Source organism: Engraulis encrasicolus, chromosome 17 (genome assembly GCF_034702125.1).
Source record: "Engraulis encrasicolus isolate BLACKSEA-1 chromosome 17, IST_EnEncr_1.0, whole genome shotgun sequence".
NCBI classification, from domain to species: domain Eukaryota; kingdom Metazoa; phylum Chordata; class Actinopteri; order Clupeiformes; family Engraulidae; genus Engraulis; species Engraulis encrasicolus.
Window position 1 is genome coordinate 15120632 of NC_085873.1, and position 12766 is coordinate 15133397.

General features: G+C 38.6%; 1 protein-coding gene across 1 annotated transcript in view; it reads right to left on the reverse strand.

The window, feature by feature from the left end:
* The window catches only part of ryr2a (ryanodine receptor 2a (cardiac)), a 133524-nt gene that overhangs the window by 22830 nt on the left and 97928 nt on the right, over positions 1-12766 (reverse strand). Inside the window, exons 77-88 of the mRNA XM_063221827.1 lie at positions 12597-12703; positions 12210-12261; positions 7989-8045; positions 7101-7200; positions 6507-6586; positions 5163-5239; positions 4980-5053; positions 2806-2823; positions 664-744; positions 442-530; positions 211-339; positions 22-126 (exon numbers count right to left, since the gene is read on the reverse strand). Coding sequence (XP_063077897.1) covers positions 22-126; positions 211-339; positions 442-530; positions 664-744; positions 2806-2823; positions 4980-5053; positions 5163-5239; positions 6507-6586; positions 7101-7200; positions 7989-8045; positions 12210-12261; positions 12597-12703 — 969 coding nt within the window. The remainder of the gene's footprint in view (positions 1-21; positions 127-210; positions 340-441; positions 531-663; positions 745-2805; positions 2824-4979; positions 5054-5162; positions 5240-6506; positions 6587-7100; positions 7201-7988; positions 8046-12209; positions 12262-12596; positions 12704-12766) is intronic.

Sequence of the window (12766 nt, forward strand, 5' to 3'; positions counted from 1 at the left end):
TTGACCGATGTTGTGCCTTACCTGGGACAGCTTCATCTGCATGTGAGCAAACACGTGGAGAAATCCCACCACTGCGTCCCACAAGCGACTATGGGCTAGACTCTGCTGATTTCCTGTGCATGGCCCCTTTGACAGCAAGTATTGTACATCTGTAAGTTCGTAAATGTCTATTTAGTGTAAATAAGCATAAAGTCAGCAACTCAAACTTACCTGTATGTACTCAGTAAGGGTGTTGAACACTTGCTTTGCTACATTAATAGCTTTTGAAAAATTGCGTTGCCCTTGCTCATCGATGACGTCTTTCCCAGAATAGTACCAGTAGAAATCACTAATGGACTCCTGCAGACCAAATCAAACAGAATAGTTAACATTTTAATACACACAAATGAACACAAACGGTAACTCATTTGAGCAAAGTCATGACGTTGACGGGATACTGGCCTGGACTCTGAGAAGGTAGTCAACTGTAGATATGATAATGTTGACAGTGGTGTTGTTTCCTGTCTGTGTTCTCAGATAATTCTGGAAATCTAAAGCAGTACAGAAAAAAACAGTTTAAATACTATGTAATTTACATATCATTACCTCTGTAGCCAAAGTTATAGAATAGGTATTGAGGTAAAGGCGGGAATTGTCCTCATAAACTTTTGTTTAGTAACATACCTGAGTTATGACCTTCACAGAGCAGTTGCAAGAAGCGGAAGAGGTCACAGGTGAACTCATCATCTTGCATCACCTTCTCTCCTGTGTGATACATGCCAATTAGCCAATCATTTCATGTCTTTCATTACTTTACTTTTAAATCCACATTACAGAGCGACATTGTTAGAAATGCCAAAATATGTTTTCAAATCATGATTCCTATTTCTTTTCTTTGATGTGGCCTCTTCCAGATATTATCTTCATTCCGAAAAGCTTGTATGAATCTTGAGGTGCTGTCCTTTCCACCTAAAAATCCTTAGAGAAAGTTTCTAAAAAGATATGGAAGCTGTGTAACCTGGAAGTGACATCATCTTTTTTTAAAACAAAAAGTCTCGCATACACTGACCTCACTTTTTTCTTTACACCTGCTACTGTATTTGTAAAAATGAAAAATGTGTATTGTCTTATAAACATCACATTGTTCTACTATTTAAATAAATTCACTGTATAAAGTAAAAATCGTTCTCTGTAATCTAAGGCATAACGGGTAAAAAAAAATGAACTCAAGGGTGAAAACAACCATTAGTGACAGAACAAAATACATATTTCCATAGAAACAGGGGGAAAGATATGAAAACGTGTGACACATTGATAAAAAAAAAGTCACAAGAAAAAGACAAAAAACACATTGATTACACATCGACTACACCACGAAACACAGAATCAAGAGCCGTAACTCTGTGGATAAGCACGGAGGGGTGTTGTGCTAATGTCACCCTTCACAGAAGTGCAGCCAACTTTTTTACAAGCCACAACCAGTTGGAGAGTGCAACATGATGCTACAGAGAAAAGGGTACACCACACGGCCTTCAAGAGCACAAAATGACAAAAAAACAACATGACACCCAGCCAACTGCAAAAACACTTGAGGATGGGCAGACGTCCACAGCTTCACTGGTATAACATGAACATGTACATCTAGTGTGCCAGATACTGTGCAAATCCTGAGAAGTGAGGATAAAAAAGAAAGGATTTCTGTGCAACTCTATTCATGTAGCATGCAAAAGATATATATCATTATTATTATTATAAATATTATAAATATTAACACTAGCTCGGGTACGTTTCATGGGAGAGGCGTGGAATTAACCAGAGTCGTGGGGTTCAAGGCTAACTTGTGCCAATTTCGACATGCAGTTGTAATGCTCACACTACCCTGGACTTGTCAGTATCTGAGATTTTTTTTCTTCAGCCTTTTCCGAGATCCTGGTCATTGTAATGGGGGCAGGTGTTTGTTTGCATTTCAAAAAAACATCTGGATTTATTCCTAATAACATCCAAAAGGTTATGCAACATCAGCAGACAACGAACAAACAGCGATACCTTTTGGGATAATATTTGGAGAAGGCCAATGTTAAGAAAGTTTTTAGGAACAGTCCACCCTTTTTTGATTTTCACATATTTGCAGTATTTCCCAGCATTATTCATGAATGTGCATATAATTTTCGTCTATGTGTTTCCATTAACTAGTTTAACAGTATAACCAAATTAAACGTAGCAATGCAAGTCTATGGGGGCAAACAAAACATCATCAAATGTACTTATAAATTACTTTAAAATGAATGTAAAATTCACCAGAGTGCAAAACAGCTATTTAATCCTGTCCTGTGATCATTTCTGGCTTGATGCTAATGCCTCCTTTCACTTCCAGTAATTATGCTAAGCTATGCTAATAATTCTGATCCAATAAATCTAAGTACTGAAAAAACTGAGAAGAAAATGATATGCACATTCATGAATAAGGCTTGGAAATAAATACTGCAAACATGTGAAAATCAAAAAAGGGTGGACTGTTCCTTTAATGTAAACAAAATCTGCCCCCATTAGAATAGCTCAGATCTCGGAAAAGGCTGAGTTAAAAAAAAATGCAGCATTACCGGATACTGACAAGTCAAGGGTAGAGTGAGCAATACAACAGTATATTGAAATTGGCAGAAGTTATCCTTTAACTAAACACCAAAGAGTAGCAAGATAGCCAAGAAACCTGATTAATTTTCACCTGAGAAAGGTGTACGAATTTTGCTATTGGCTCAGGACCTGGACAGCGCTGACACAGGAGGACAAGAGAGCTAGACCACAGCAAATGGCAGAAGTTATAATTACCACGCTCATGAGTGATGACTGGGGGGGAAAGACAAAACGTTAAATTAAAACAAAAACAAAAGGGGAGGGAAAAGATAGAAAAAACAAAACGTGAGAATTCAAACAGATTAGAAATTGTTTCAACAACCATCTTTGCAATTTCCTTTCTTTTATTATTGTTGAAATTGTTTGGGACAACCATCCTGATGTGGGTGTAATGACAAAAAAAGAGTACTCCCCTCAAAAATGAGCAACAAAGGCACAAACTTTTGTTTTCAGTTCATCTGCTGTAGCATCATGTCCATGTTTGAAAAGCAACATACAGTACAAACTAGAGTGCCACTTGGAGAACACATACCTAGGGCACCTCAAGTTCATCCTCAAGGGCTCCAAGCTTACAATAAGGCACCTTGAATTCATCCTCAAGTGCTGCAATCTTACTATAAAACACACTGCAACGCTTACTAGCTGGAAGTGCAGTCATGGGTAAGTGGTTAAGGCGTCAGGCTTGTAACCCAAAGGGTTGCCGGATCGACTCCTGACCCACCAGGTTAGTGAGGGAATAATTAACCAGTGTGCAAACGAAACAAATTACTTAACAAGCAAACAAGCTAACACATATACCAGCAAAAGAAGGAGTAAACTGTACTTGTTGGATGTTTACAGTACAATACCTTTTCAATCTCTTCGACACTAACTTAACACAAGCTTGACTGCACATTCCAAAAGAATACTAATGCAGTGCATCTTGGCTAGTGAAACTACAGACTAATCCTTGTTAAATAACTTGCAAACTTGTAAATAACTTTTAAATAAAGTGTGGTTTTGCATTCCACACATATAAAATGAGGTAAATTTACCTGCAACCTCAATGCACATCCAATGTGGAAGTCACACAGGCTACAAAGTGAGCTTAAAATCAGGGCTATTACTTAACTCAGAGATCTCTTGTGGTCCCGGGAGGAACATTTACTAACCATCTATTAGAGGTGTGCTAACAACACTACACTGTTGTCAAAGGCTAAATCAAAGACGAATACCCTGACAGCAAAGGGACGTTGAATCGGCGATGATTATTGCCAATTCAATGCAAATCAATGCCCAGCGCTGAGATTCATCAATATCCCTTTGCTGTCAGGTATAGGCTATATTACAGCAAGATGAAGCAGGAGGATATCTGACTGCATGCATATCAGGAAGCTGAAAATGTAAAAACAAAGCACTGTAACCACCATAAAAAATACATCCTTGATTTATTTGAAAGACAGGGATTCTTCCCTACTGTGGGTGTGTGGCTATTGCCACATCAAATCTATATTCATATTCAACATGATCAGCTTCATGGTGTGCCTGAATATTGGATAAATCAAAATAACGCACATGTCTAATTAAGTAGGAAAATAATATTTAAATAAACAATGCAACTACAGGATTATGCTACAAAGAAAAAGTGCAAAAAAAATCATACTGTACAAATCAATACTTATGTGAAATGGTTAATTTTGCAAGGCGAGGAAACATCTTTTTTTGTCATTGAACCCTTCAAAAATGTATATTTACTTCATAAATTTATATGAAAACGTAAATCGTACAAAATAAAATCTGTCACAGCATGTTACATCATCTGGGCACTGAAAATGAGAACATGAAATATATAAAAGTCTTACAACCGATCAAGGACAAAATGTAGAAACATAAAAGTGGAACATGAATATTAAACGATTTTTAACTGATGTAAAACATTTGTGTGAGTAGACAAACACAGGATTCAGGTGATGACACACTTCTACATGAACAGATCAGCAAAATGAAAAGTGTCCGGACAAAAAAGTTTTAAAACTAAAAAAGCAACATAGCAAAAAGGGGAGCTTTTCTTCCGCTCTCTATGTGCTTCACTAGCTGTTAACATGACCACATTTCGATTTAGGTGGGAAAAAAAAAAATTTACATTTTCAAAATAATTTGTTCGTTTTGAGGAGAAATAAACGTTATCACACTGAATTTGTAAGGCTTTAGTTTGATGATGCCTGATAACACATTCACATATGTAATGCATGGAAGTATTGCCACCACAAGTATGCACTCAGAACAGTCATTAACATAAAATTGGTCCCAATATGGTTTAAACTGTATGACGGCAGTTATTATTGAATCTACTGTAAAAAAGAAAAAATCCTTGAGCTTATTGACAGTACCTGAGCCTTCCTCAGTCACCATCCCCAAGCCCTCGGCTTTGTTTTGCCGCTCAAACGCGTTGAGATCCAGAACACTAATGGGAAAGAGAAAAGCAAAACAAGATGGGCACCGGGTGATGCTGACATTGTGCTGAATTTCAGAGAAGGTCATTGATGTTCAGTGTAAGGTAACAGGTTTCCTACCTGCAGGACTGCATGAGACCCGCAAGACTCTGAAAGAAGCCCACATCCTTTTTGTCTTTCGAATAGTCCAGCATTTTCTAAGGAGAGGGAACGTTTTCTTATCAGAGTGCTTTGAACCCCAAGCATATCACCATCAGAACAATACCACTTGTAGTTTCTCAAATAAGCTGTAATTACTTCATAGTTATTAACACCTACATACTTCATTTCCCTTCCTGAAACTTTTACCGAAATAGTAATGTATTGATGTAAATAATAGATAAGGCAATAGATTAAATGTTTGTTTACACTTTATTTTAATGGTTCACTATTACAGTGGATTTACCACATTAGGCACAGCGTAATAACCAGTGTAACAATATTTAATACCACGTAATACCAGTGTAACACCATGCACCAATTTTGTACTTACATTTAGGGTTAGGATTAAGGTTGGTACATGGTATTACACTGGTACTACATGGTAGTAAACATTGTTACACTGTTATTACACTGTATCTAATGTGGTAGATCCACTATAATAGTGAACCATTAAAATAAAGTGTTACCAAATGTTTTTTTTCTAACTCCCCATCATCCATCTACTCCACTAATGCTGTATTTAATGTGTCATCATCATTGACCCCCTCCCTTGTCCCTCCACTGTTCGCTGAATGGCTGTTGGAAACCAATTTTTGTAACTGTGTCCGAGAATATGTATGTATAACATGTAGGCAGAGCCATCTATTTAAAGAGTTAGACCATTGCCATAGAATCCTGCTGTGAAAAATAGGGCCGAAATTTGACCATATATAGTCAAACATGGCAGATCTTGCACTTCAACCTTCACAAAGGTTACGGTCCGGCTGTAGCGTTAGTTTTGATACAGTATCATTGAGGACTCGGAGAGGAATTGATAGAACAACCGTTTTATGCACATGATTTCAACTGACTGCGTAATTATTTGGCCTTAAATGGTGACTTGTGTCAGGACAATAGCAGCACAGCCAACTTTGTTGAATTACTACATGTAACCTCGCCAAACTAAAATAAACATATTGCAGAGATGGGTTTACCTGGAATGTTTGAGGCTAGCATAAAACCACATGTCCAGAGATCAAAGCATCGGGTAACTCTTCTATATCTATGCCTCTGGTATAGGGTAATGAGAAACGAGCGGAATTTTACGCATGGCAAGACCACATTACGTGAAAGGTAATATTAATACTATTATCATTTGCAAGCTACAAAATAGGTCCAGTTGCTGACACCTTAGCTCCTTTGATACATCCACTATGATCAAAGTGAATGATATTACATTTGCACGAGTAACATAAAAGGCAGCATGCATGAATTGAAACCTACCTGTTGCACGGTAGAGTTTCCACCATTCAGAACTGCAATGCCCAACTTTAAAGTGGAAGCAACCATCGGGCCCATCTCCCCTGAAGGACAAAAACACAAAACAGGCGAATTATGCTCTGCTCACTATCATCTAATGACTATTAAATCTTTAACCAGTAGAAAACTGGTTAAATTTGCAAACAAACTATGAAATTTGCTGTTGCCTATTCACAACTTGGAGATGGGCAAAAGAAGTGGGCAAAACTCCCCATCCGCAGATGTGAGAGACTGGTTAGAGGTTACAGAAGACTCTTGGTCAAAGTAATAGCTGGAAGAGAAGGAGCTGCTAACAGAAGGGTTCACATACTTTTGCATTGTTTGAATTACTTAATAGAAAAAAAAAACATGTTTTTGTGTGTATTCAGTATTTGTAAAGGGTGCTTTACACGATCTGATTTGGATGTCTGTCAAATAAGGATCTTCTAATGGGTTTTAGGACCATTTTGACCATTGACCATGTCTGGAAGGTTTGCATTCTTTCAAGCAGCACTGTACATAAAGAACGGGCACCCATGGTTACATGGACACGGGCAGACTAAAGGTGCGGTGGCTCACCTTTACTGGCGCTGATTGTTTGGAGGACCATCTCTGCAGCCCCCCGGTCGTGCAGACGCGCCTGCTGGTACAACAGCTTCTGCTTCTCCATCTCTTTTTCCTGTGGAAGAGATCAAATCACACAAATGATTATTACTGTTATTATCATTGGTGGTAATTAGGGATGCAAACGATTAATCGATTAATCGACTTTAATCGATCAACACATTAATCGATTAAAAAACATTAATCGCAATTAATCGACAATTCAACTGACAAGAATCCCAGGTGAAAGGGGTTTGTGAAGAGTGTGTGTGTGAAGAGGGGTGTGAATAGTGGGAATATTTAAATCACCTTTGGATTAAAGAATTGAAATAGAATTAGTAGGTTTTTTTCGAGAAACATTGAGATTTCGGGGGGGGGAACGTCGCTTATCAATTAATCGTAAGTCGATCGATAAGGCTATCAACTAATGATCAATGAATTAATCGATAATTATCATCCCTAGTGGTAATGTTAATGAGGCCGGCTATACACTGGCTTCAGTGTGGCTGATAAATTATTATTAATTAACTAAGCAGTTAATTGAATGGGGTCCAATGGAGTCTACGCACATGATTAGGTACACCCGTGTGACGCGTGGATGTGCCACCATCATAGGGAGATGTATTGAAACCAGTGCAATGAAATCATCATTCATTACATTCGCCCATACCAACCTTGCAGTTATGTCCCTAATACCATTACACTTTTAAGAACCATGTACACATTTCATTCAAACCAAATACAAAATTGACTTTGTCAAAGAGTACATTTTGGATTTCTGAGAAACGTCATTTGCATTTCCATAGTTAAGACTGATACAAACATTGGCAGTAGCAAGAGAATGATTGAGGACATATCACCTACTTCAAAACTTTTCACTTCCTCACCATCTTCGTCCTCCTCCTCACCATCATGGCAGCTCTGTCAAAAAAACAAACAAACAAAAACAAAACTAGAAATGTACTCAGAGAGCGCAGACCTCCGCCAAGGAAGACACATTTTAGACCAGGGGTCAGGAACCTTTTTGTTGGAGAGAGCCATAAACGGCAAATTTTTAAAAAGAAATTTTCATGAGAGCCATACCATTTTAAAAACACAGAATACAATCAAAAGCATATATTTCAATTAAGCCCAACAATTTTAGAGTGTACTGTCAAGTTATTGCTTTTACTAATAACAGGAAATATGGTTGCCAACTCTGTCAACTTCATTATGGCTGGGTCTGGGAGAACTGTATTTCTTAGATGTAATTTCCTGCATTTTAACACTTTTTAACCTCCCTTGTCCTGTTTTAACTTAATATGGAACCCGTACTTTTATTTATAAATACTGGACGATTCCATATTTCAAGGGATGGTTGGCAACCCTAGATAAGTAAGAGCCATATACAGTTCCCAAAAGAGCCACATGTGGCTCTAGAGCCATAGGTTCCTGACCCCTGTTTTAGACACATTAGATAGGCTATGTGTGTCATGATGTGGTGTCATTCATGTAGATGTAGACCTGTTCAGAAAATTGAACCGTGAAGTTGTAACCAAATTATATCTGTCTCCATTATAATTACCATGTCCTCTGGTTAGCTGTGGCCTGCTTAGTTCACCTGTGATTGTGGTAGGCATATTGGCAAAGTGGTTGTCTATGATTTGCAAATGCTTATTGAAGCTCATAGGTTGCTATTTGTCACATTTTTAGCATTTATTTTAAAAAAAAAACATGATAGACAGCATGCCTTTCATACCTTTCAAAATAACCTATCCCAAATCCAGAGAAAACATGGTTTTCAAGTGTACTACATCCCTCTCAAATCCGCATTTCACAGAGGCTAATAACTTTTAATAGTCCAACTATTTATACAATTCTTGTTAGGTGTTAGCCTACAAACCCCAACTCCGATGAAGTTGGGACGTTTGGTAAACAGTGAATAAAATCAAAATGCTATCATTTTCAAAACATTCAATCTATTCATTAGATGGAGAATAGTGAAAAGACAACATATTAAGTGTTAAAACCGAGAAAAAATATTGTTTTGGGGGACATATGTACTCATTTCTAATTTGATAAATCCAACACGTCTCAAATAAGTTGGGACGGGGATCAGTGAAATTTAGTAAACATCCAAATAAGATCAAACAACAAAGAAGAACATTTCAAAATGATTTGTACTGACGGACAATATAGGTGTCCAGGTATAAGATCATCACAGAGAGGCTGAGTCACTCAGAATTAAAGATGCAAAGGGAATAATTACCATAGTTATTACATACATTTTTGAATTCCCTTTGATTTACCACGATTGAGTGTATATAAGACATATTTTTGATACTAAAATCATTGTATAGGTTCATGACACCATGAAATATATATTGGCTGTAGTCTCACTCTAATTCCTGGAGTGCTAGAGCTATTGAAAATTGACCATATTAAGAATGCTTAATGCGTGCAAATGATACAGGGGTGTAACATTCTCCTAAGCACCTGAGCTCACTTGAAATAAACCCAGAAGACATGGGAAACTGTCCTTTGCTTACAGAAGTCAGCAGAAGTTGTAGAAGTCCATTTTTTTTACAATAATAGAGCAGTGCACATCCTGTGCTACAGTGAAAATGGACCATCAAACTTGTGTTAGTGCTAACTTCAAAAGTCAGCCTCCATGATAGCATGCAGGTGCAGTAGTGCATTGGTTAAGATGTTCTCACTCATCTGTAGAGTTAAATACAGTGCTGAATGGTATAAATGGGTTTTAAACAGCATGAAAAGCCACTCATGCATTATATTTTGAAGGGAGATCTTCGATTACTGCCACATAGTAAGGTCAAATTGCATTCTCTACTATGTTTTAACAGTTTGGCTCCATCATAAGGACCAGCAGGTGATAAAATGGTGGGTTTTTGGTCAAGACCTGTCACACTGTAAGCACTACAGAAAGGAAAACATTGCAAAACATGACAAGGAATACACCCACCATTTAAGCTGGTGAAATCATGTCCAAGATAGGAATTAACACTGTTTTTTTATATAAAATCATCTCATCGGTTAATGTATTTAACTGTTAAGTGTTGTCTTTTGTTTTGTTTTTAGTCTTCCTCGATATTTGCTGCCATTTATTGTCCCCGTCCCAACTCTTTTGAGACGTGTTGGATTTATCAAATTAGAAATGAGTACATATGTCCCCAAAACAATATTTTTTCTCAGTTTTAACACTTAATATGTTGTCTTTTCACTATTCTCCATCTAATGAATAGATTGAATGTTTTGAAAATGATAGCATTTTGATTTTATTCACTGTTTACCAAACGTCCCAACTTCATCGGAGTTGGGGTTTGTAGTTCATTTGCATGTTTCAGGGATAAGTTTTGACTCTTTGAGGGCGTCGCAGAGTTCACTGACGCTGTCATTCAATAACCGCAAGCGTTGTCAATATGACTTTCTGGTCATTACATACTATTTAATTTACCTGTTAACAGATGACTTGCTCATGGATCCACTCATTCATCCCATGTTTGCTCACCTACTAGGCCTAGTTGAAGACTTCACTTCGAGCTTGAAAGATGTGCCCCCTTTCCTTAGTTGCCAACGAGTGACAGAGTGAACTGGCAGTGACAATGTTGCCGGTTATTTTTTTGAGTCAGAAGATGGAGTACAATGGATCAATCAGTGGATGAGCTGTAGACCTGCTATTGAATTACAATATATACAGGCCTATATTTAACAGGGTCATGTTTTTTTAGAGAGATCATTAAAACTGGGATAGAATGAGGTAGGATTTGGAAAGCTATTGCTAGAGAATACTGTTGAAGAGGCATCCCGTGCTCCCTATTCCCTTAGGTCTATTGAAAATCACTGTTCGCCGTTATGAATGTCTTCACCGTTCGTTCCGTTCGTTATGAAATTAAGTTCAGCATATTATGCTGGTTGCTGGCGATATGCTATGCCTTCAGTGCGCTGTTATGAATCTCTTCACTGTTCGTTCGTTATGCAATTAAGTTCAGCATAATGTTTTGTGGTAGGCTACTGATGGATATGCTATGGCTTCAGTGCACTGTGAAGCAGCAAATCACCACGGACTATGCACTAGTTGCAATTCGCACGCACCTTTCCCTAAGTATTTACGAATGTTTTGTGACAGCATTGTGAACTTCAACAACCTGCAATGGTGCTTGTTGAAAGCGAGCCGTATGCCAAATACTTTCCTCACATGGGCTAGTTGATAGTGGTTGGTGTAGGCGCTCTTGGCAAAGACACTCAGTCCCTTGGGCCGGTCTCACGAACTTGGAGGAAATAGATGGGATGTGCGGTGTGTGTGTGTGTGTGTGTGTATGTGATATTCTTGCAGCGTCGCGTTTCACAGAGGCTGCTTCAGTGCGCTGTGAAGCAGCAATTAAATCACCACGGATATAACACTGGTTGCAATTTGCACGCAGCAAATAACCACGGACTATGTGGCAGTCTAAAGACAATCCCTCCGGAATTGTCCAATTCACCCTTGCGCACCCCGTAGTTGTTTGCCAAATACGTGCGCTGTGGACTCACGTGGGCTATAGGCTTTGATAGTGGTTGGTGTAAGCTGTCGCGGCAAAGACAGTCCCTTGAGAATTGTCCAATTCACCTCGCACACCCAGTAGCAGTCCGCGAAGGTGCCAGGACACCCGTGACATAGTTTGAGACCACTGATGATTTCACCTCGTGCACCTCTTGTTGCTAATGACACTCTGACAGGTGCAGCAGGACGTTTTATACTCGCTGGGACGTGACGTCATCACACCCTGTCCAGTTTCGGTCAGAGCCCTTTATAAGGGCTCCAATTCAATTCGTTCTGATGACTTTGCCATTGTGACGTGGCGCAAGAGGCAAGGTGCAGCGAACGAACGAACGAACGAACGACGAACGAACACAGAAATCGGGCGATCACATAACCTCCTTGGCGGAGGTAACAAAGAAAAAAAAAATCTAGTATGCAAATGTGAAGTAACCATATGATTTTACATGGTGCTTTATAAGTGACAGTTACAGTAGTTGCATGTAATTAATTGATGTGGCAGCTGAGTGAATTGTTGTGCTTTGAAAGAACGAAACGCTTCACTGTACCTTGGCCATTATATCTGCATAAGCCATATACAGGGCGTCTTCCTCCAGTTTACTGAAAGACACAAATCCAAAAAAAGGATTAAGGAAAAAAAAACAATCAAAGGTTTTGCATGAGAAGCATCAGGGTTGCATCAGGGTTGCCAGATGTGACGATGTCAAGCCCAAAAAATGTGCAAAACCCTCAGGAAGCACTAAATCCTGCCCAATTTGAACTAAATTCTATTCTATGGCCATACATTTGCAGAAAACCCCGTCCAAATGCCCTTTTTACCCATTTTTACCCGAAGACAGCCATCCTAAGCAGCTCAATTGAGCGGGAAACCACCCAATCTGGCAACACTGATGAGAATACAGTAAATGTCTAAAAAAGCTAAAGATGTACAGTACCACTTTTCCGTCAGTGCAGTTCTGCTGAATAACTGGATGAGCTGATGAAGAGGGTCTATACGCTTCACAGCCTCATCTTCCTCTGCAGACTCCTCTTGTCCAGGTTTCTACATTTATTCAGAGGCAGTGATGGCATAGAAATATGATTTATAGTATATACGTCAACAGTA